This window comes from Rhipicephalus sanguineus, chromosome 5 (assembly GCF_013339695.2).
Source record: "Rhipicephalus sanguineus isolate Rsan-2018 chromosome 5, BIME_Rsan_1.4, whole genome shotgun sequence".
Lineage (NCBI taxonomy): Eukaryota > Metazoa > Arthropoda > Arachnida > Ixodida > Ixodidae > Rhipicephalus > Rhipicephalus sanguineus.
In genome coordinates this window covers 49688186-49713016 of record NC_051180.1, presented here as the reverse complement: position 1 = coordinate 49713016, position 24831 = coordinate 49688186, and the positions used below count along the sequence as shown (strand labels likewise).

Here is a 24831-nt window from a genome sequence, read left to right as displayed (position 1 = left end):
ATGCGATATCAGCAAATTGGAATGTAACGCGAAGAACGGAAACCAGCTCGAAATTTCTAGCGCGTCGCTCAAGCGCAAGGGATGCACGAAAAGAATATGCACAGGCCGAGCGCGAACTATGATGCGTCACAGCTCGACACTTGAAGCGCACTGCTCAAACATAAAGCAGGACGCACAAAACGAACGAACAGGTACACACAGAACGAGCGCGAACTAACTGTCACAGTTGTTATTTCTGTTTGAACAGTGCGCTCCTTTTGCAAACGCGGCCGCTGCAGCGAGCGAAGTAACCTTCGTGCGCTCTGTGACTTCAGCGCGGACATCGCGGGGAAAGCACATGACAGACACCCCGCCCGCCCCTTTTATCGGATAGCGCACGAATGCGACCACGTCCTTGTGGGCGAAGAGAAACGGCGTTCGCAGGAGCGAGGCGAGCTGGCCGACGCCTTTAAGTGCGCCCGTTGCGCTCCTAGCGCCATCTCGCTGGTAATGAAGAAACGCTTATAAGCGCTTGCCGTCTCTGAGAACTGCGGTAAAGGGTGTGTATATAACGCTCGCCGTTAGCCACCTGGACGATCTGCGCTATGTGGCATAGTGGTTAGAGCCGCGCTCTGAGGATCGAGAAGTCGCTAGTTCGATTCCGCGCTTCGGATGCTTTTTTCGGAATTATTTTTCTTCGGCACATTTATGTATATATACATACTTATACATATACGCAGCATGGCGACGGCGACGGCAAAAATCAGCCGAGACTGTCCATATAATTGCTATCGCAATAAAATGAGTATGTGTTACTCTTTTAGGTGAGTCCTGACTTTCCACTTATATGACTCTCTTTAAAAAGACATTTGAGGTCCCACGACCCTCCGACTAGACCTCCAAAGATAGTTCACGTGTCCCTTGAAAGAGAGAGAAGACAAGCGGACTTGTTTTCTTCAGCCTTGAAAACAAGTCCGCTTGTCGAAACGTGGGCTCCAGCGACACCCCGTGTTGCAAGGATTTTTCAGCTCTTTAAAGAGAGTCATATACCTGACAATTCAGGGCTCACAAAAAAAGAGAGTCAAATTACTCTTCTTCTTTTTTTTTTAGAGTGCAGTCGTTCGCGGAGCAATGGCTTTAAACCTATTGACCAGTTGAACTTCAGACCATGTAACGCCGACTAGCCCAACGTCGTTCCCTTTTGCTATTGACCAAGATTGCATAGCGGCTCAGCGTGGCATCGACACTGACCGTGCAGCCTAACACTAGCAGGTGCAGCCGTTGTGGGTGGGCGGCAGCGGGTCCTCTCCGGGGGCCCTGCGCAGCGGGTCTCCGTCGCTGAGCGGAGAGCGCGGACCCGCGTGGTGCGGCAGCGCCTGGCCACCGCGGTCCACGGTCTGCTGGATGCGTCGCATCACCAGCTCCAGCAGCGCGTCCACGGCGCGCCCCACGTTGTGTCCCGTGGCGGCGCTCGTCTCGAAGTACGGGAAGCCGTGCTTGGCGGCCTCGGCCCTCGCTCGCTCCTCGGTCACGGCGCGCCCTTCTTCCAAGTCCGCCTTGTTTCCGCACAGCACCACGTCCGGGTTCTCGCAGTACGCGTGCGTGCGCAGCTGCTCGAGCCACGAACGGATGCTGTCGACATGTGAAACATGCACACACAAATATGCAGATTATATGGCAGATTAGTCCTGCAAAAATTCTGAGAAAACTGTGTTTTTTTTTCTTTTATGTTGATGTCGAGTGACCGACATTATTTTTCCAAGCCTGAAGTGTAAAGCAACTGCAGCAGTGCTTATTCAGCGACATTCAATGTTTTGAAAGATGCAACAGCGCGAATCGAAAAAAAAAAAAAACAAAACACGAAGACATTGCGCGAGCTTCATCCCAAAAACATTCCGAAAAAGAAAGAAATTGAGATTATATGGGCATGAATATACAAACGAGAAGTAAGCATGGCAGTTGGTCACATTGTCGACGTGCCTCACAGTAGAATACAGCAATCGTAAAGTGTGTCTTCAATACGGGCGGTATTGCTGTAATATTGAAGTAATTATCATTAACCCCTGAAACCAGGCGGCGTGTTAACTCTGAGGGGAGTTCAGTCGTGGGGTGACCCAACTTCTATATCAAGTGTCGGGGGAAGGAGGTGTGTGCTTTCTTTTACATGTTCGGCTCCAAGTTCGATGTATTGCTTAAGCTTCTATACTGGCGAGAGACGGCATAAGACAGGCATTGATCTACGTCCAAAATTGCATTAGTTACAGTAATACTGAGTCTTTGCCGAGTCTGAGCCTGTACTCAGATTGCTAAAACATGGTCAGCTTGTTAACCGACGCCGCGTTCCTGGATAGCTAAGACCTCTCGCCATTCAGAACGAGGCGTTTGTCCATCATCCGAACGTAAACAGTGGCATATTGCAGAATGGAATACGCACGGCACGCATTTGTGTTCTGCGTGAGGTCCGTATGCATTCATACCTGAGAAAGGACTGTTCGCTAGTGAGGTCGAAGAGCACGAGGAAGCCCATGGCATCCCGAAAGAAGGCCGTGGTCAGGCTGCGGAACTTCTCCTGGCCAGCCGTGTCCCACAGTTGTAGGTAGATGCGCTGGCTGCGGCCGCCCCCCTCGGGCGAACGGTACGTCTGCGAGAAGCAATATGAATGCTGAGGACGCCGTAAGAACCATCTACCTTACTTGTAACAGCAAGTACCTTTTGTCGTCGACACAACAAGGTTCCCGCGATATGACGCAGTAGGCTTTGAAGGAATGTAAAGAATTAAGACGGATCACAGTGTGATTTCGAGCTGGATACAAATGCAGCACGGAAACTAGTTAACTGGAACATTTTCCGGTAAAGTTCGAGTTCAAATTTCTCGAAACTGGTGCTTTAGACTCAAAGTGGATAGCAACATCTTATGCTTTGAATATACTAAATTGGCCGACTTCAATCCTGCGTTTATAATGCCGTCATCGGTTTAAACATACAGCTCACTCCTGAATCAATACAATTTCCATCAAAATAAAGGGAATGACTACGGGAATATGCACCCTCCAGACGGTATCGCTTTCTTCACGCAAATAAATTTGCTGTTCGATGACTAAACTTTTGACCGTAACTCCGAAAACAAATACGTGCATGAGTTCAGTGCATGTGACATGTTTTTTTTTTAATGCTCGAAGATATTGAAAACATTTACAGCAGCGTCCGAGATAGCAACACAGTGTCCACAGTCGAAATGGCCCCAAGAATGGATGGAGGTGCCTACGTACATTATAATTGGCTTAAAAATCGGAACAGAGTTGACAGAACTCCAAATTGTTGTTTGTGGGAGCAGCCGTACGTTCTGGGATCTGCGTTCGACTGTACGCGCACCGTGTTGCGTCACATATCAAACGCGACCATATCTGTACTTGACCACTGGAGGGGATAAGCACTATTTTTTTTTTTCGCGGAAAACCTCGGTGATTTGCGAGGTCAATAACACAATGCCGCCATAGTGTAGGCGAAAGTGTCCCTTTGAAAAATGCGAGCATCTCATGAGTCTCAGAAAACTCACGGGGTCCCATGCGTTCGCCTAAGACGACTCGAAGGCGAACTTCATCTTTTCTTTCGCAGTCAATTGTAGTGATGCCCCCCCCCCCCTTCTTCCAGAAATCTCTCCGCTCCTAACGTAGTCTTGCACTGCCTCAGGGATCGGCCCACCTTTGACCAAGCGACGATGTCGTACATGTGATGACGTAAAAAAAATTGATGCCCTGTGACGTCATTGGTGACGTCATGTGACACTGAGGTCGTGAGATATTTGGTACGCTGATTGCTCACATACATTCGCTTGAGTTTCACGTGACTTTTTCATTACTTTCATTGCATCGTTCTTTTTTTTATCACTCGTGATATCTCGCGAAGTATTATCGGGTCTCGCCAAATATCGAAAATTTCTTTACTCGTGAGACATATAAGGCTTTCACCTTAATAACGTGTACCTACGGAACGAGGAAAGCAAGCGGCGTTGTGCGTTAATATATGGTTAACCGCCCGCACAGTGCGAGGAACGCTACAGGGCGAGGCGCTCGATCGCCTGAAGAATTCACGGGTCCTCTATTGTGGCGGAATAGCAGGGAGGCAAAACTTTCTTTAGTGCGTTGGACGACGACGGAGGATCAAGACGTCCGCTCGGTTCGAACGCATCAGGGAAGACTGGTTTTATTCTTCCACTATTTACAGGACTCTCGTAGAGAGGGAAAAAAAAGGAAAATAGAACACAAAAACACAGGCACAGTCAAAAGAGTTTCCTCTGCACCCCGCACGTGCAACTGATTTGAAGAGCAGACGGTCCATGTGCTTCAGTGTTCTTTCACGGGCTGGGCGCGTATGTCGTAAAACGACGATGTCACCTGTAGACGTTTTCCGCTTTTCCGGTACCCATTGTCGCCTCCAGATAGCGGGCCGCCGCTGCCGCAACGCCGAAACGCGTCCCCCCCGAGCTGCCCGTCCTCCTCCCTTTCGCCGCGGGGCCTTCCAAGCTGCTCCGAAGTGGGTGGCCGCTTCACAATCTTCGACAAATACAACAACCTCCCCCGGATGAGCGAACTCTTTAGCTCATTGTTCGTCGACTTCTAGAGGATAAAGCAGCTGTATTGGTCGTTTCAGCTCCGTTCCCCCGCTTAGTGCCAGCCGGCAGGCCCGCACCCTGCCGTCTCTGCCCTTGAACGTTTCTTTGATTCTGGCGATCTTCCACATGTGGCGTTTCAAATGGTCTTCTTTTAAAAGCACCAAATCGCCTATCTTTAGGTCACTCGATGGCGTTGGGTGAGACAAATGGGCTGATCTAAGCTCCAATAAATACTCTTTCCGCCATCGTCTCCAAAATCCTTCAGCCATGGCTGACCGGTACTTCCAGCGCCGTGAGAGATGCGCGTCACCGCCCGGAATTTCGGCTGGCAGGTGGTGTGGAGGAAGGGTTGTCAGCTTTCTTCCGACGAGGAAGTGCGCCGGCGACAGTGGTTCTGGCTCTCGGGCATCTTCGTAGGTGAAAGTCAATGGGCGTGAGTTTATCACGGCCTCCACTTCGTACAAGACCGTTGTGAGTTCTTCAAAGTTTAAACTGCTCCGACCTAACACCTTGCGCAACGCTACCTTCACCGATCGCACCAACCGCTCCCAGAATCCGCCCCACCAAGCTGCCCTTTCAACAATAAACTTCCACCTGATTTGGTTTCCGGCGAAGTAAGACTGCATTTCCTGTGATTTTAGTAGCGCGAACATCGCTTTCAGGTCTTTTGCTGCTCTCTTGAAAGTTAGCGCGTTGTCCGAATAAATAGTCGAGCAGATTCCCCTGCGAGCCACGAAGCGCTTGAATGCCAGGAGAAAGGCTGTAGTCGACATGTCGCTGACGAGCTCAAGATGCACGGCACGTGTCACAGCGCAGGTGAAAATTGCGATGTAACATTTCCGGACGTCGCGCGACTGTTGACAAATCAAAGGTCCTGCGAAATCGATGCCAACGGTGTCGAACGGATTTCCTTTTGTCACTCTGTCAGCTGGAAGTGGTGCTACTGGTTCCGTGGCGGGAGGGCAACTTTGTTTGCGACAAATGAGGCACCGCTTGATAACCTTTTTTACGGCCTGGCGCCCTCGGATGATCCAATACGACTCTCGCAACTGCGCCAGGGTGTCGCGTACCCCTGAGTGCAGCATTCTCACGTGCTCTTTCCTTATGAGCAGCAGCGTGAAGGGGTGAGTGCCAGGGAGAACGATAGGATGTTTGGTCTCTTCGTGGTTGTCAGTGAATTGCAGGCGTCCACCAACTCGCATGAGACCTTCCCTGTCAAGGTACGGGTTGAATGGCAAAACAGGAGAACCTTTGCGCAGCGGTCTTTGGACTTTCAGGTTGGAAATGTCGTCGCTGAATGCTTCTCCTTGAGTTGCAGCCAACCAGTACCTCTCAGCATCGATCACTTCTTCAGCTCGTAGTGGGCCACTTTTTCTTTCCTTCCCGTTGCGGCAATTGTTGACAAAGCGGTGGATCCACGCAGTTACGCGAACGACTCTGCTGAATGAGCTGAACTCTTCCACTTTCAGCACTGCCTCGGATGATGATGAGACAATGGGCATCACCGTCACTTTTCTCTCTTCTACGTGACATTCTGCAACCCCTGGGCTCGGCTCGCCTGTCGTTGGCCAATGCGTCTCATCGCCGTGAAGCCAATGGGGTCCTTTCCACCACAATTCGCTCTCCAACAAGGCCGACGGGAGGATACCGCGAGTGATTAGATCAGCGGGGTTGTCTGGTCCTGGGCAATGTCTCCAATCTTTAGGATCAGTCAGCGCCTGTAGCTCTGACACCCGGTTTGCCACGAAGGGCTTCCATCTGGCAGCGTTTCCTTTAATCCAGTGCATAGCCACTGTGGAATCAGTCCAAAGAATGGTAGCAGCATTCTGGAGGTCCAAGGCCTTGACAACGTAGCGGCACAGTCGAGCGCCAATGAGAGCCCCCATCAGCTCCAGTCGGGGTAACGAGAGGCGCTTCAAAGGAGCTACTCTTGATTTGGCCATAATTAGGCTTATAGTGATTATTCCCAGAGGAGACTTGCATGCAATGTATGCGACAGCACCGTAGGCCTTCGGGCTGGCATCGCAGAAAATGTGCAACACTTTCTCTGTCTCTTCCTGTCGGAAATCCCTTGATATGACTCTCGGAATGGACACTCCCTTGATGCATTGAAGCTCTTCACACCAGCAGTCCCACTCCGCCCGCATTTCTTCTGGCAAGGGATCGTCCCAACCAGCACCCAACTCCCACAATCTTTGGAACAATATCTTTACGTACAGTGTTGTGGGAGCAATAAACCCAAAGGGGTCGAAAATTCTGGCTGAGACTTGCAGTACGAATCTCTTGCTGTCAGCTCTTGTGTTGAGGAAATCAAGCAGTGAGGTCATATTGTACTCAAAATTATCCGTCTGAGCATTCCAGGCCACTCCCAATACCTTGGTGGCTGCAGGAGGTTCAGCATTCGCATTACTTCTTGTCACATTCCCATCCTCTATGAAGTTGACTAAATCGTGGTCGTTAGACATCCACTTGTGGAGTCGCATTCCTGCTTGTGATAATATATCGCTTGATTCCTGGCATAACACTTTACCCTGTTCAAGGCTGTCGACCCCAGTCACTAGGTCGTCAACATAGAGATGGTTGCGTAGGATGCTCGCCGTCTCAGCATACTGCTCCGGGAGTCCTTCAAGATGGTGTTGTAATGTTGCGGCCAATAGGAAAGGGCTGGATGTGACACCGAACGGCACGCGTGTCATTCGATAGGCCGCCACCGCTGGTAGTTCTTCACCTTTCTTCGGCGTAGTAGCATACCAGAGAAAACGCACAGCGTTCCGGTCGTCGTCTGACAAGGATATTTGAAGAAATGCCTTTTCAATATCCGCAATGAGGCCGATGTTGTAAGTGCGGAAGTTGATCAGCAAATCGATCAGCTCTGGATTAAGCTTCGGACCACTTTCCAAAACATCATTCAGTGAGAGGCGACTTTTGGCACTGGATGATGCATCGAATACTACCCTCATTTTTGTTGTCTGGCTTTCTTGACGAACAACTGCTTGATGTGGCATATAATATACTGGACCTTCCGAAGTGCTGCAACGCTCGTTGGCTGGCTCTGCGTAGCCCTTTTCGATGTATTCTCGGATGCAGGCGTCATATTCCCTGATCAAGGAATCTTCTTTCAAAAGACGTGTTGTTTGGGCTCTAAGACGCTTCGCGGCGCACTCGTAGTTGTCGTCGAGCTCATTGACCAATGGCCTCCAGGGAAATGACACTTTGTACCGACCATGCTCAAACTTGACGGTTTCTTTGTAGTGCTGTAGGACTGCGTCTTGGTGACGAGCTGGTTCATTTTCTTTGATACCAATGTGCTCGAGCTCCCAGAAGGACCTCAACTGTGCGGATATTTCCTTGTCTGTTTTTTCGCTCACTCCCACTCGCATTACGCCAGCAGCAGAGGAAACTCCTGTTGACCTTCCTGTGCCGACCTGACCCTGGACTGTCCACCCGAATACTGTCTCCACTGCCATCAGTTTGGAGGTTAGGCGCTTCGTGGATCCCGTGACTATTTCCCAATAGTGATCAGCTCCGATTAGAAGGTCAATGTTTTCACATCCGTCACCCTGCGCGACGTCTGCAACGGGTAAGTCAAATTTCGAAAGTTCAAGCAGAACTGACTTTGATGGTGTAGACATGATATCCGCGCAGATGCAGGGAACTTCCAGCGCTTCGACTCGTATCCTTTTCCCGTCGTACTGGCTTCGGAGCCACAGCTCGACCCGACGCGCTTTAGTGCGGTTTACTGCCGACTTGTCGCCGAAGGCATATATTCTAAGCTCCTCTTCCCCAAGCACCTTTAACTGCAGTCTTTCAGATAAGTTGCGATGGATGAATGTCCTTTGACTGCCGCCATCTAGGAGAAGCCTGACAAGTGTACTTTTGTGCGGTCCCTCTGTCCAAGCTCGCGCTGTTTGGAGAAGCAACTGATTCTCCTCCGTGCACATAAATTTCTCTTCTGAGCCTAGAGAAGACTTTAGCACTGCGGCTTCTTCAGTCACTGGTCGAGAGGATGGATTCTGTTCAGCAGTGCCGCGGTATCCTCTGAAATCAGGATCACACATAGCCGTGGCGTGTTTACCGCTACAGTTGGCACACTTGAGCCATTTGGCCTTACGGCACTCTCTTGACGTGTGCCCCTTTACTGTGCAACGGAAACATCTGTTCGCACGCTTCAGCATTTCCCTTTTATCAGCTGCCGACATCTCTGCGTCGCAGCTACCGGTTTCGTGACACTCTGACGAACAAAACAGACACCCTGTTCTTTCCTTGGTCACTGTATGTAATGCTGCAGCCGAAGACATTCTCGCCGCATTAAAGGTGCTCTTGCGGTTTTCTATCGACGATTCTACACACATGCCTCTGGGTGCTTCGGCCCGCTGTATGATCTCCCGTGCTTCAACCTCTTTTCTCAAAAAATGCACAAATGCCTCCAATTCACTGTCTCCTGTCGTAGCGTCTTTTCTTCGGCAGTATTCGAGATGAAGGTCCGCAGGCACCGCTTTCTTTACAACTGTCAGTAGCAAAGCTCCGTACGTGCTGACACCTACGCCCAGAGAAGTGAGGCTTCGTACACCCCTTTCTACTTCGTCAACAAGGCCTCGAAGTTGGCTGAGGTTCCGTGAGTCACGCACTGACCTGATATTGAGCAATCTGGACATGTGGTCCTCGATAATGACTTCTTTTCGGCCGAACCTTTCCTTTAACAGCGAGAGAGCAACTTCGTAGTTTCCTTCAGACAAATCAAGCCCTGCAACAGCAGCCGCTGCTTTTCCTGTGAGGTAACTGTTCAGGTATTTGAATTTGTCCACGTTTGACAGGTGGTGGTTCGCGTTTATTGTTGAGTCGAATTGGCTCCAAAAGCCTTGCCACTGTCGAAGCTCACCGTTGAACTTTGCTATTTCTAGCTTTGGCAGCTTTACTGTGGGGGTTACCTGCGGTATGTTATTGTTAGATTCTCTTTGATCTGAGGAGCTTGAGGTGCGATCTAGCGAAGCGGTCACTGATGAGGTGTTAGTGCAGTTAAGCTCACGTAGCATGCGCTGTACTTTGGTTTTTGCTACGCTGATTCTTTCTTTGTAGGTCTCGGAGCATGCAACTTCCTCTTCTAATGCATCATCTTCTACGCCACTCTCAATTTCCCGATCTAGCTCTTTGAGTGAATCTTCCTTAAGTGAGAGAAGGTTGATCTTTTCTTCGAGCTCACCGAGTGATGCGTCGTCCTCCATGGTGGCTATGTCGTTGAGAAGCTTTGTCGTTGACGTCCGCACCACGGCCCTTTTGCGCTTGATCCTGTCGATGTCCATCTTTGGGTCCCTATATTCCCGGGTTTCGGCACCAGAAAATATTGTGGCGGAATAGCAGGGAGGCAAACTTTCTTTAGTGCGTTGGACGACGACGGAGGATCAAGACGTCCGCTCGGTTCGAACGCATCAGGAAGACTGGTTTTATTCTTCCACTATTTACAGGACTCTCGTAGAGAGGGAAAAAAAAGGAAAATAGAACACAAAAACACAGGCACAGTCAAAAGAGTTTCCTCTGCACCCCGCACGTGCAACTGATTTGAAGAGCAGACGGTCCATGTGCTTCAGTGTTCTTTCACGGGCTGGGCGCGTATGTCGTAAAACGACGATGTCACCTGTAGACGTTTTCCGCTTTTCCGGTACCCATTGTCGCCTCCAGATAGCGGGCCGCCGCTGCCGCAACGCCGAAACGCGTCCCCCCCGAGCTGCCCGTCCTCCTCCCTTTCGCCGCGGGGCCTTCCAAGCTGCTCCGAAGTGGGTGGCCGCTTCACAATCTTCGACAAATACAACATCCTCCTAGGCAGGTTTGGACGGCTGCGCGCAACAATTCTCGATTACGGGACGTTGATGGCGTCAGGCCGTGTAGAGATCGGGCGCAACACGGAGAAATTCGCACTGCGTAGGAGAGGAATCGATAGACCCTCCCCGTAAGAGTGCACTATAGACGCGGATGCACAGCTGGAGTCTCGGTGGGTTAAAAAAATAAAATAAATTGCGGCGAATTTTCTCAAAGAGGGACAGTCGCGGTGTCCGAATCGTTTCATGGACTAAGGCAGATGCGTGTAGTTGCGCACGTGTGTTATTTGATTACATTGTTAGGCGAACAGATAGCAAACATTAACCAAATTACCCCACATTAATTTTCATTAACCTTCATTAGCAAACAGTTAACCAAAACTGTAGACCCAACAGGAGTCGCCAGTAGTGCTAGTATAACTCACTGTTGTACAACCTGCTTTTTGTGTTATCTCACCTTTATGCTGAAGAAAGAAAGAAAGAAGGAAAGAAAGTGCAGCATAAAAAGTTGAGCAGCATCAACCAGCTGTAACACTGATGTGTCTTTTAATTTCGATGGCATTATAATTGTTCCGGTTCGTAATTTCTGTGTGAGTGATAGCACATGCATGCAGTTGTCTATATGTATTGTACACACACACAGGAAACAGCATGGATATCTGTCACATGTAACGATAATTATAATTAAGCCATTTCTCTTTTCATGCAAAGGTAAAACTTACGCTGTTTTTCTTTGGTTACTATACAAGAAACACTTCAAAACAAGCCGAATGGGCCCAATAGTACCGTGCATCACAGCGCAAGCTAAAGCGCAGTATACGCTTAACCATATATAGTCTACAACGTATAGAGCGCAGCAGGGTAAGATGAGTTTAGGCTCGCGTGCACGTGATGAAGAATAATAGCTCAAATAAGGAGCAACGGCGTATGCGTGCGCGCGTGGATATTCGCGCAGTTCTCAGAAAGATTACCCAATCAAATTTTCACGGCCCAAAATTTAGCGCGGAGATCGTTTAGATGTTTGATCGTGTAGAGTTCATCCGATTGCGACTCCATCTGGGCGCCCGCGTCGGCGCAGGTGCGCGCGTTCTCAAGCTCTCTGCTTTGGTCATGCAGTTCCGTACGCTTTTAACGAGATGGTTGGCATGAGCTATTTGCAGTGTGGTACTGAACACAACTGTGATTTCTTTTTATAGAGAGAGAAGTGAGTTTGCGCGTCTTGAAATGAATGAATAATTCCTGAAGCAATGAGTCATTGCGTTCATCATGCGCCGTGTGCAGCTGTGCGTTTGCTCAGCTCCAGCGAGGATTGTAAGCAGCGGCGTAACCAGGGCGTGGCACAACGAGCCCGTGCCCCCCCCGAATTTTCCTTTTTAGGGGCGAAGCTCCTTATAGCATCACCTGGTCGGTCGTCGCTCCATGCGGCGTGCCCCCGCCGTCGCGTCTCCCGTATCATTCAATAGATGGCGCTGTCCCATAGAGATGCATGTATAATAAGATAGATTTAATCAATGTAGACAAGGTATTAGGCCAGCATGAAACAAGGAAGTTTTTCTTTTTCTTCGAGCATGGTGGCAGACATGTCACCGCCCCGTTATAAAGGGGACGCTCATAGCATCCATCCATCCATCCATCCATGCAAACTGCAGTTGGGTGACGATATACTAGATGGCGCTGTCCCATAGAGATGTGTGCAATATGTTTGAAAAAAGAAAAAAAGAAAAGAAGAAGAAAAAGAAAGAAAAGAAAAAAGAAAAACAAAGAATAAAAAGCAGCGGCACCCTGCACGCTAGATGGCGTGCAGTAATCAAAGCGGCGTATCGCTTTGATTACTGCTGGGCGGAACCACAGAACATTTCAAAGTGTAACCATGATTGCGTCAGGAGCTTCGCCCAAGCTCTTCATCATTCACCCGTGGACATGCTGTAAATTTTTTTTTTTGCCATGGCATACACAGCAAAAAATCACACATGACCACATTTGCCTGCCCGGACCCCACTTTAGATCAAGGAGGTGCCCTCCCTCCCCTCCCCCCCCCCCCCCAAAAAAAAAATGTCTGCCTACGCCCCTGATTGTAAGGGTTGGTTACCTTGCGCCGAACATGCTGGTTTTGGGGCCTCTCAGCCTCACGTGTTTCAACCCTACGAATATTCATCAAGTACTTGTACTTCACTCTAAGAACGAAAAAAAAGTACTCCTTTCAGTGAGTCCAGATTTGCCACGTATGTGACAGCCACGGCTGCGAAGTAAAACGGCTTTTATTTCTATCCCGCGTGTACTATTATTTTATATTGTTAACCCAGACAATAATGCCCGGCCAAGCCTACTCATGCTTAGAATCGCATTATGATTTCGACATTCCCAGTGGTGTCCTTTGCCGCGATTTTGGGCACATTCTAAAAGGTCCCTGACATGGCTGCGTTTCTACGAAAAATTCACCGACGATTACGGTACTGCCTAATGCGAATTCTGAGCGTCGCTTCAAGTGTGTTTGAAGTTTTGGCTTTCCGCAAGGTATCGACTACGCCATAAATCATAATTTTTGTGAAGTAGGCTCGTTGCGCAATTAGAATTGTGTTCTAGAAGAGTTTGGATGCGAGCTCGTTGGTACAGCGGCCGTCCTCGTTTGCTATTTCTTCTGTCCATGTTTAAATTAACGCTGTGTTTTTAAGACATAATTGTGTGATGACTGGTTGTTATTTTACTCTTCTGACACGCTATATTACGCATGTTAATGCGATTCCTTGCCTGACATGCCGCCTGTATAGGGTCTTTTCGCAAAAGAGTTTTAAGCACCGGCGTGGTTCTGTGGTAGAATACTCGAGTGCCACGCAGAGGGCCTGGGTTCAAGTCCCATTCGATCCTGGGTATTTCCGTTTTCATTTTATTAACACGAAAGTGCTTTATGCCGAAGCTCACCAAGGTTTTCGTGACGTATTTCCGTTACGGAAATACGTCAGCAAAATGAACGCCATCAAATGTCAAAGAAAAAAAAACTTTTAAAGAAACAGTTCTGTTCACAGGAGTCGAACCCATGACCTCTCGGTAAACGAGGATGTCTGGCGGGCGTTTAGCCCACTGAGCTACCGCAAACACATAACGGTGACTGCATGAACGCACCTTTTATCTTTCACACTTTCCCCTCACAGTGCTCTTGCGTGGATGGATGGATGGATGGATGGATGGATGGATGGATGGATGGATGGATGGATGGATGGATGGATGGATGGATGGATGGACGGACATATCGGTGGAAGCAAGAAGAGGTGTTGCATCGTCGGTGTGGCGTATTGTCGAGAGATGGCGCTAGTTTGTTTTTGCGCAACGGAATCGCAAACTTCATTCAAAATGCATGGGATCCTATGGGGGTTGGGAGAGGGTGCAACCGCCTCAGCCGAGCGGTGGCGCCACCGTACCAGCGCACGAGGCGGATAGACTTATAAGAACAAATGGATCCTCTGCTTAATTTTATCCGTCTTACGTCCTTCTCGAATATTCCGTTTTTTCTTCTTCTTTTTGACCTTTCTGTATATACATCCACTGTGAAAATTTCATAACCGGTCGCTAGCGGAGCTGCGAATTTTCATAAGCCAATTACGCAAGCCCCTCTCGCGTTACCCCAACCTGCGAAGAAGAAAAAATCCCTCTTTCCCGCGGCATGCAATTCTAATGAGCGATGAGCGCGCCACATATTTCGTCTTTACGTCACGAGTGAAAGGTTAAGCCGATTGCGCCTGACATTCCGAACGCACAAAAGTCCTCACGGCTGTTGACGCTGTCGATTATGCATGACTCTGAGCACGTTAATATTTCAGTGCATCGGAAAGTGGGGAAGAAAATAGAAGGACGAGCGGAAGCTTCTTGGGATACGTGTTGACACTGTATAGACTGTATATGTATATACGAGACAAGCACGACTTGGGCTCCCTGGCGTTGTGCCATAGTACCGCATTTTCGTTTACCTCGACAGCGATGAGTAAAATGAACGCCGCGTGTTGCGTTGTACCTCTGACCGAAAGCCTTTAATGTCAGGATGACGCGCGTACGTAAATATTGCTGCAGGTGGAAGTAAAGAGCATATGCGCGCAAGGACAGATACACAAAACGTATGTAAGGTGATAGGTAACACCTTGTGACTGGCGCAGCATAGCCTGAGTTGCTTTTGCGCCATAAAAACAGAGGTAACTAACTAATGTCATAGGTAAAGGAATATGGGACGTGCGTCAGCTGCGGATCCTAACGGTTTGCCCACGCAACAGCATGTATGTATGTATGTATGTATGTATGTATGTATGTATGTATGTATGTATGTATGTATGTATGTATGTATGTATGTATGTATGTATGTATGTATGTATGTATGTATGTATGTATGTATGTATGTATGTATGTATGTATGTTTAGGTGCACGTTAAAGAACCCCAGGTGGTCGAAATTTCCGGAGCCCTCCACTACGGCGTCTCTCATAATCATATCGTATTTTGGGACGTTAAACCCCAGATATTATTATTATTATTGTATGTATGTATGTATGTATGTATGTATGTAAGGCCGGACGGACTTGCCTTCAGCCTAAGTCCCGTTGCCGAAAGCGTTGGCTCCAGCGCCATTGCCTATTCAGCGATTTCTCGTCACTTAAAGCCTCCATCTTTCATGAACTGTCAAGCTTAAAGAAATTGAGCGATGCGACGTGTGTGCTCAGTGAAAGAAATGAAGAAGAAAAAGAAATAGCAGAAAGAAAGAACGAACCAGAGCTTCGAACACTCACCCCCGCCTATTTCGCAACAATCCCTTTCTCCTGGCAACCCTCACCAACACACACCAAATGATAACCGTAGCCGCGGCATCCTGGCGCCGTCGCTCGCAACGCTTTCGCCACCGAATAACGTCAGAAATATTTTATGCGGACGGCTTGCGCCGTCAGCTTTCTGAATAAAATAGTTCCTATTTTTGACCCAATTTGTGCTTCCCTTCCATTGCTTTACGTGTAAATAAGGAAGAAGGCAACGCGCTGCTTTCCGCGTATACGCACGGCGAGAACGCACGTGCGGGCGTCACATGGCTTACGGCGTATCCAGAGCCTTCAAAACGAGTGGTACTTGTGACGTCACTAAAGGGGCATTCACACGAGAGAGAAATCGGCGGGGGACACGGGGGGATTGCGGATCACGTGACCGCGACGTCACGAATTAGAGAGTGGGAGCGACCCCCCCCCCCCCCCGCGCCTCCTCGGAGAACACGGGGACCTTTTCCCCGACAGGACAAACGATCCCCCGGTGGTGCGGGATACAGCGGAATTTCGGGCTCTTGTTTGGCCACATTGTTGCACCTGCTCCTGCAGTACCTGCAGAGAGCGCAGTGGTATAGTGACCTAGATAGGGGTAGTGGGACGAGGGCGGTCCGCGCGGCGAGGCCGTTTGCACGGATACCGCTAGGAGGCGTTGCAGCGCCTTTCTCCTGAAGCGCACCGCAGTGGGCGCGTGTTCACCGCGCATTCAAATGAAGAGTGCGATACATTCAAAGTTGATGCTTGACTCCTGAGTGCCTAGATTCTACACTGTGTCAACAAAAAGATAATGTTTTTTTTTCTTGAAAGCTCCAAGCCGTGGGATTTTTAGGGACAAACCTGCCTGTAAGACAGTGTTTGGAACTGCGCGTGGTTACTCGATGCCGTGCATGCAGAGAAAAAGAGAGTGAGAGATAAACAACTGAAACTGTGCATTGAGACATTTTAATCAACACAAAGACACGCTTTCTGACACAAGTCTTTCGTACGTAAGAGCGGCTAATCACTGCATTGGGGTCCTCACTGTAGTTCATCAATACAGTTTTTTCAACGCTGACAGTGTTTTTCTCACTATCCAGAGTAGCCAAAACGTACCCAACACCGTCACAGTTGGGAAATTTATGGAGTGCCCAGTGCTCCGTGGGTTTGGGAACTTCGCTTAATTCAAACGGGCGATTCTCAGCGTCGTCACTGTTGTTCGCAGCCTCGCTTGTCTGCATGTCGTCCTCTTGAATGCACCGCCTTTTTGTTTGGTGGTCGTGGAGGCGTGAGGAAGCTCTCTTCTTTGTGGGCCGCTCGCACGACGGAGTTTTCGAAAGGTACCTGGGGAGGTTTGGCAATATCGTGGGCACTGCATCTGGCAAGAAAGATGGCTTCCCACGGGGTAAACGCACCTCTTTGCCGTCGATTACGTGTACGTAATCTCTCAGTACATATTTTCCTTCAAAATGAAGCTCGCACACGGCGTCAGTCACTTCCAGTCTTGTCCTTGCGGTGTAGATTCCGTTCCCACGTGCGGCGCATTTCTTCATCCTCAGGGACACTGAACAGAGACAACTTCGGGACATCTTTCACTCTGCTATACCCAGTTTTACAACCTGGCGCAAAACAATAATTCTTTCGCCGAGGTTTCCCCATCTAACTCAGCGTTACGTTCATCACACCACCAAAAATACCACGCACGAGCAACTACAATCGTCAGCGCCTGTTGTCCAAACGCACGTTGCTGTGAGGAGGCTTCAGGAGAAAGGCGCAGTGGCGCCCCCACGCCACGCACGAAGATTTCCGTGCGTTTCACCACGCCGCCGCTGCTTGCTTCCGCTCTCCCCTCGTCCCACTACCCCTATCTACTCGGCGACAACTTATCTTGACAGTGGAGCGAAGGCTACGGAGGCGCGGCTTCCGCACATTCGTGTTGCTCCGCAAGTAGTGCGGCAGCTTGCGGCTGATTTCGGTTTTGCTCGCTCTCAGTTTAGAAAAAACATATACACGAAAAATGCGAACGGGGTGACATTTAGATTGTTCAGTGTACATTTTCGTGTCGTAATACGAATATATTTTTCTTAGAGAGCTAAAGAGCACGTTTGCGGTTGCACACTGGCCCACTACGTCACGGACGCCATGTTTACTTGGAAAACGGGCATGCTGAAAAGGTGGTGCTGTCTAAGAAATGGAAAGAAAAGGAAAGGATTCTTGCAGAGTGAACAATAACTGTATTTTACCTACGACTTCCCGCAACTGTTTGAGTCTCATAATAAATAAAGCAGCATTTATTTCAACAAGGCAAATCAGAGAATTACCAGTAAACTAAAGTACTATTTTCTGGTGCGGTAGCAGGCATGCGCTTTGGTTCTGTAGCTTCCACAGTGCTGTCAAGAAAAGTTGTCGCCGAGTTTAGTACACTCTAGCCAGGGGCGTAGCCAGAAATTTTTTTCGGGGGGGGGGGGGGGGGTTCAACCATACTTTATGTATGTTCGTGCGTGTGTTTGTATGTGTGCGCGTATATATACGCAAGCGAAATTGAAAAATTTCGGGGGGGGGGTTTGAACCCCCCAACCCCCCCCCCCCCCCCCTTGGCTACGCCCCTGACTCTAGCAGTGGGCGTCCAGTCTGCAGCTGCATGGTCGTCTGCAGCTCGTCGTCAGCAGCTGGTGAAACGGGCGGTACGAGCCACGAGAGTAGTCTGGTAACACTGGTCCCCCCTCCGTTCGCCCCGTTATGGCCCCGCCTGTGTGAGTGGGGGACATTTGTGGTGAATTCTCCTCGCGTGCTGACGTCACTAGGCTCCGCCTTTATCTCCCGAGGATTTGACCCTCGTGTGAATACCCCTTAAGACGTGGCCTCCCCTGCTACATTCTGCCAAAACATTTTGCTATTTTCAGTTCTTGTAAGTATGGAAAGAGAGGTAGGGAAAGAAAGAAAGAAAGAAAGAAAGAAAGAAAGAAAGAAAGAAAGAAAGAAAGAAAGAAAGAAAGAAAGAAAGAAAGAAAGAAAGAAAGAAAGAAAGAAAGAAAGAAAGAAGATCGTATCATGTGAAATGTACTTAATACGCTTTTCGGCTGTCTTGGGCCATTGCAGTCCCATGAAAACGTATACATCGGAGTATCCTAACGTACGTAGTTTCAAGATGTAACGTGTTTCAAATGTAACGAAGTTTCGAAACCACAGAAAATACAATGACAGAGCGGGTTATTCTGTCCTGGTGTTTCCCGTCTTTTCGGTACAATTCGTGACGCCAGCAGTCTGTACAGGTGACGTCATGCGTAAATAACCTCTTTATTGGTCCATATACGATGGACATGAGAGCATGAATTGTGAATTGTCTCCTACCCATCTTTGTCATGCAGTCGCACGCCCGTTCGTCCTTGTCTCGCGTAACTGTCGTGCACGATCAACTCATTTCACTTCGTTTTGCGCGTTTTCGACTGTGCAAGCGGAGGTAACAGCGTGTAGCTGAAAAGCGCGAAATCCCGATAGGCTCCCCGCTTATTGCAGACGTTGTGCACGTGTTTTATGAAGAAGTTAGTGGCGAGTAAATGATAGCACCCTTAGGACGGGTAGTGAAGGCGAAAAAGAAACCACTCTCTCGTCTTTGAACCCGGAGTTGTTTAAAGGCCCTTTAAGCGAGTGAGAATACATTAACTGTAGGACGTACGATTCTCTTCTCTCGGAAGTCGATGCCCACGGTGGAGATGAACTTGCTGTTGAACGTCGAGTTTGTGTACTGGTAGAGGAAGCTGGTCTTGCCCACGCCGGAGTCACCCAGCGCCAGGAACTTGATGAGGTAGTCGTAGTCGGCACCACTCGCCTGCCCATGGCTCATCTCCACATCTGCAACGAAGGAAGAGCCAGGGAGAGAAGATTAATAAAGCATTTATCGTCATTATGATAGATGGCTGTGAAAGGGATAATCGACAACCACCCAATTGTAGCACTAAGCCAACTGGAAATCCATACAGATTTGTCAGAATGGAAAGTTTCTAGTTGAAAGGTTCGTACTGGTCCGAGGATCGAACCCGGGACCGACGCTCTACCAATTGAGGTAACCAGGATGCTAGGAATTGGAAGTTCTAAGGTGAATTAGTCAGCAGCTCGAAGCACATGGACACAGGATACTGCAAATATGCGGGATTCAGCAGAACTCATTTGCAATGGCTGGTTTCAAATTATGCGCATAAAGCGCGCAGGAAATAGGTTGACATAGAAACATGGTCGTGTGCTCGCGTCTGGTCATGACATCCTGTATCCTTTGAGTGCACGACCCACAGTGACGTCACAAGCGAGATACCTTAGAGAGCACAGCTCTCTTATAAGTTGACAACAGCTGTCTTTGTTGCTGCTGCTGCTGCTGCCGCCGCCGCCGCCGCCGCCGTACCCTTGACATATGTGATACACTTTAAGAAACAAGGGCTGCGGTATCGTCAACTTGTTCAGAGCGGAGGAGCGGCGGCAGCACACGGAAAGTTTTACGCGCTCTCAAAATGGCGACGTTACCGTTCGGGCATGTACGTCAGGAAAGTGGCGCCGTCGCAATGGACCGCTTGCTACCATCTGTTTCAAAGATATTGGAGAGGCTTTGTAAAATTACGGGAGACTATGAGGTCTGGACCTACGCTGTCAGCACATGTGGGGTTTTGGTATTGTTTGAACAAGAAAACAACAACAACAACAACAACACGAGCAACGTGATTAAGCAGGCACACGACGCGGAACAACGACCAACGAAATAGGACGAATGCACAGAGTGTGAGAAAGATAGGCAGACTGTCCAGTATTCCTCGTATACCTTTTACCTTACATTTGACAACAGCAAGAGTAGTTGCTATCACCTCAGAGATAAGGTATGTGCTGTGAATTTCGAATATAGCTCAGTGAAGCATTTCGTTTTTATTTTTCGTTTATATATATATATATATATATATATATATATATATATATATATATATATATATATATATATTCAGGAAGCATTATGCAAGCAATGGGATTCGCATCAGGTTGAAAGAAATGACTGGCTGTTTTATACAGGTACTACAGATCGAATGCCGTTCGCATTGCTTTACATTTGCATGCAAGGGTTGCACGCGGCCGCATTTCATAAAACGGGTGCATTATGCTCGCAGAGACCGCTGCCGCAGACATATAATGCTAACATTTGAGCATAACCAGCAAACCAGCTTTTGCTGGTTCTCCCAAATGTCGGCGCTAGTACACACACACACACACACACACACACACACACACACACACACACACACGTAGAAGACGTAGTACAAGTTCTGTCGAAACGCAGACCAGGTTTACTTGACTACTTTTCAATATCTCTCCTTCGCAAGTCATTTTTCGCTCGATACGACATATTTCAGCTTTCTATGTGGTATAGGGACAACCGTGGCGGCGTTCTAACTTCTCACGCAAAAAAAAAGAAGTAAGAAAAGCTCGAACTTCGAAACCGCCATTCCCATGTAAAGCTATTCCGCATCTTGCACCCCGAGTGCTGAAAGATGTTCTGCCCCGTCGGAGTCTCGGATTGCAAGAAATCTTATAGGTCGGCACCGAAAGCTTTCCGGTCAAAAAAAAAAAAAGAAAAATGTGTGTTTTTGGAAGCGAGCTGAAGGTATACAATATTTTCGCAAGGCATGTACGCATGAGTAACGCAACGGCCGCGGTGGTCGCATTTCGATGGAGGCAAAACGCCGGAGGCCTGTGCACTTAGGTTTAGAGGTGGTCGAAATTTCCGCAGCCCTCAACTATGGCGTACCTTGTAGTCATGTCGTGGTATTGGCTCGTCAAAATTTAACTAATTCTTCTTCTTATGAGTAACGCAATACGCTGTACTGCTTAAATGAGACCTATACGTATTATGGAAAGAAGAAGACTTTTAAGGCTCGTTTTTCTTTGTTAGACACTCCCCGCCACGGTGGTCTAGTGGTTATGGCGCTCGGCTGCTGACCCGAAGGTCGCGGGATCGAATCCCGGCCGCGACGGCTGCATTTTCGATGGAGGCGAAAATGTTTCAGGCCCGTGTACTTAGATTTAGGTGCACGTTAAAGAACCCCAGGTGGTCGAAATTTCCGGAGCCCTCCACTACGGCGTCTCTCATAATCATGTCGTGGTTTTGGGACGTTAAACCCCAGATATTATTATTATTATTACTTTTTTAGACACAATATTAATGAGACCTAACAGACAATAATGCCAGGGAAAGTATAGGGGGTGTTATTTGTAACAATGATATAAATGTGAAGAAAGTAAAGTGGGCGAAAAGATAACTTGCCGCCGGTAGGGAACGAACCTGCGACCTTCGAATAACGCATCAAAGAGCATCGGACGAGTTATTCGTAGTTTGCAGGTTTGGTCCTTGCTGGCGACAAGTTATCTTTTCGCCCACTTTGCTTTCTTCACATTTATATCCTAATTGTTACAAATAAGACCCCCTATACTTTCCCTGGCATTATTGTCTGTTAGGTCTCATTACTATACGTATTATGTGGCACCTACTAAGTGAATGAATGAATTAATGAATGAAAAAAAAAAACACTTTCTTTTGAAGAAAAGAAAGCATAAAATTTTATTGCTTGTCAGATATGATGCAACTACATAGCGCAGAAACTAAGGACGTGACATGTGGGAAAAAACGTAGATAAAACCTTTGTCTAAGTCTATTCTATTCTGATTCGTAATTTGTTTCCATGCTACGAAGTTACATCACGCAGTACCAACTAGCCCGATTTCTAACACTATCCCTCCAGGTTTGTATATTCATTCTAACTGTAGTTAGAACGAATGAATGAATGAATGAATGAATGAATGAATGAATGAATGAATGAATCAATCAATCAATCAATCAATCAATCAAAGTATGCCAGATTGCCCGGTGACGTCGTCTTTACTGTGTTCGTCAGAGCTCGCTCCTCTGCAGCAAGAGTAGTCGTGGGGCGAAGCCCTCGTTACTCATTTTATATCCAAGTTAAACGCAATAAATGACCTGCCTTTTGGAGTGCTAATTTGTGTGTGTGTGTGTGTGTGTGTGTGTGTGTGTGTGTGTGTGTGTGTGTGTGTGTGTGTGTGTGTGTGTGTGTGTGTGTGTGTGTGTGTGTGTGTGTGTGTGTGTGTGTGAAACTGGGAAAGTTCCATGGCTTAGAAAAGCATATCTGTAAATCAGCTACGAAAGAGACGAACGTGCATCGAGTGGTTTCGAATGTCTGAAACGAACGATTCGGATCCTAGCAATACAATGCTGAAAAAAAAAGTCTGTGTATAGAAGCTTGACTTGTAAGTCAAATTGCCTTGCCGACTGATGAGTTTTTTTTAAATACAAAAATTGACTGTGATACACCGTGGCATTCTGTGCTGGCCACGGCTTGGTGGTTGCTGCGGAAAAATAAAGTAAGCGAGTTGGCGCAGAACGCGCAAGGGAACAAGTGTAGGAGTAAAACGTTCAGTACAGATCTGGTCTCGAACTATCGGCCTGCTATCGCAACAGTGGATTACATCTGTCACACCGCTGTAGAGATTGCCAGGCCAGGAAGGGAGGAGCACTGTGCTGAACGTTTTACTTGGACTTACTTTACTTAACACGAGAGTGTTTTATGCCGGGGTCCACCAAGACTCTCATGACGTATTTCCGTCACGGAAGTACGTCAGCAAAATGAACGCCATCAGAGGGCAAAGAAAAAAAACTATTAAAAAAGTTCCGTTGATGGGAGTCGAACCCATGACCTCTCGGTCCGCGACGATGGCTGGCGAGCGTTTAGCCCACTGAGCTACCACCACTTTTTTTTTCTTTCTTTCATGGTATTTATTCAACATAGACATGGCACTTGAACGCAATTCAATACAGACAAAGAACTAATATGTTGATTATGCTCTTATCGCGACACAATGACACATTACGGAGGCTACATGAATGCGCCTTTTATCTTTCACACTTTCCTCTCACAGTGCTCTTGGAGTGATGGATGGATGCTATGAGCGTCCCCTTTATAATGGGGCGGTGAGATCTATGCCACCAAGCTCGAAAAAAAAGAATTTGGCCGCGTATCTGCCTGCTTCGCTGCAAATGTCGTCTAAAGACGATAGAAGAGGCGCTGCGTGAGATATGGACGCCATCTGGCAATACGTCGGGAAACATAGTCCCGGCGCAGCAGCAGGCGAAAACCGGCGGGGACCAACACGACCGGCGGGGACGCCAGCCAGCCCGAACACGCGGTTTGGCGCGAAGCGCTGAAGCAGAAGAAACGTCCGCACTCAACGAGTACTCTCCACACAATCTTTTATTTACACGTCGCCTGGGTAAAACAGGAATGCCAGAGCGGCGCCCCATGGCATTCGTACAGTGCAATAATGAACCGAAACCGAAAGACAACAATGAGCTCGTGCAGAGGGCACGGAGGAAGGCAAGTTTCAGCGCAGTCGCATTTTCAGTGCAGCTTAAGAAACTAGGGTCTTTAGAATTACGTATGTATGGATTTTCTATTAAAGGAACACACCACCTAATACTTACCTAGTGATGTTGCGTCTCAGATATGCGTAATGTTTCCTTTTGATCGAACATGTACACAAGTATGAACCTAGTCAACCGTTCAAGATGGCTGGCCCTTGGGCAAGTGGTTCAACTTTGGCCGAGTGGCTGAATCGAGTGACGTGCCGACAAACAGAAAGACAGACCAAAATTTCTCCGTTTAAGTATCCCAAGAAAGACTATCGTCTTTAAAAGAAACGTGCCGTTGCTACGACCTCCCATTCGGCGCGTTTCCAATACAAGTTTAATTTCGTCAATGCTTTAACACACCGTAAGGTGGCAGCTTTCGTCCAAGCCTCACTCATAGCATCCATCCATATCGAAAAATAGCAATCCGACGCTCGCCTGGCTGTCGCACCGCGTTCCCCGCTCACCCTGTGAGAAGTAACAGCCAGGCTAGAGGGAAGACACGACGCGCGTAGCGTAGTGTCTTCATGGCAATGGACTGTTCGCTAGTTAGAGGCCACCGTGTAGCAGAGCGTTTATACGCACACATTAGTTTCTGTGCAAGTTCTACCCACAGCATACGAAATAACGCACCACTTCATGTATAACTGTACGTGGCTGCTCGCCACAAACGCTTATCTAAGTTCAATGTCCATAAAGAAGTCCTTTAGGAATATGTTCGCCTTTTGCTGAAGAAGCTTTTTAGGCCAAGGTCCAACTAACTTTTGTAATGTGAAGGGGCGCTTGTCCAAACTTGCTACTTTTTTCCCCTCTTTGTTCTTTAATTTGCTTACGTTACGCATTCTGTTATATTTTTACTGGTGGTCGTTTGGAGTTCCAGGGAAGCAAGAGAGAAGTGCACTTGAGTTAATGAGGGAACGAAAGAAGTGCTGAATTCTGGGCAAGCGGCATTCAATATTTTTAGTCGAGAGAGAAACAATGCACCGGCATAGGTGACGACCATAGCAACACTTAATTCCCTTTCAAGGCCACGTCGGCGCACGAATCTTTCTGAACAGAAGAAGCAAGGTTAGTGCCAGGTTAGGTATGTACACATCTACGCGCCTGTTGCTTCACGCATCTCCTTTGCTTGCTTCCTTCCGAGTAAGCAAGAAAGCGGACAAATGGCGCAGACAGGCACAACATCGGCTGCCAATAGCGCGGCCGATCG

The 24831-nt window shown here is 48.2% G+C and overlaps 1 protein-coding gene across 2 annotated transcripts in view; it reads right to left on the bottom strand.

Moving 5' to 3' along the window:
- LOC119393608 (ras-related protein Rab-27A) overlaps positions 1-24831 on the bottom strand; it is a 111459-nt gene that overhangs the window by 5348 nt on the left and 81280 nt on the right. For both annotated transcript variants that reach the window (XM_037660718.2, XM_037660719.2), the window contains exons 2-4: positions 18846-19021; positions 2457-2620; positions 1231-1611 (exon numbers count right to left, since the gene is read on the bottom strand). In XM_037660718.2, the coding sequence (XP_037516646.1) occupies positions 1245-1611; positions 2457-2620; positions 18846-19013 (699 nt within the window). In that variant the 5' untranslated portion in view covers positions 19014-19021 and the 3' untranslated portion in view covers positions 1231-1244. The remainder of the gene's footprint in view (positions 1-1230; positions 1612-2456; positions 2621-18845; positions 19022-24831) is intronic.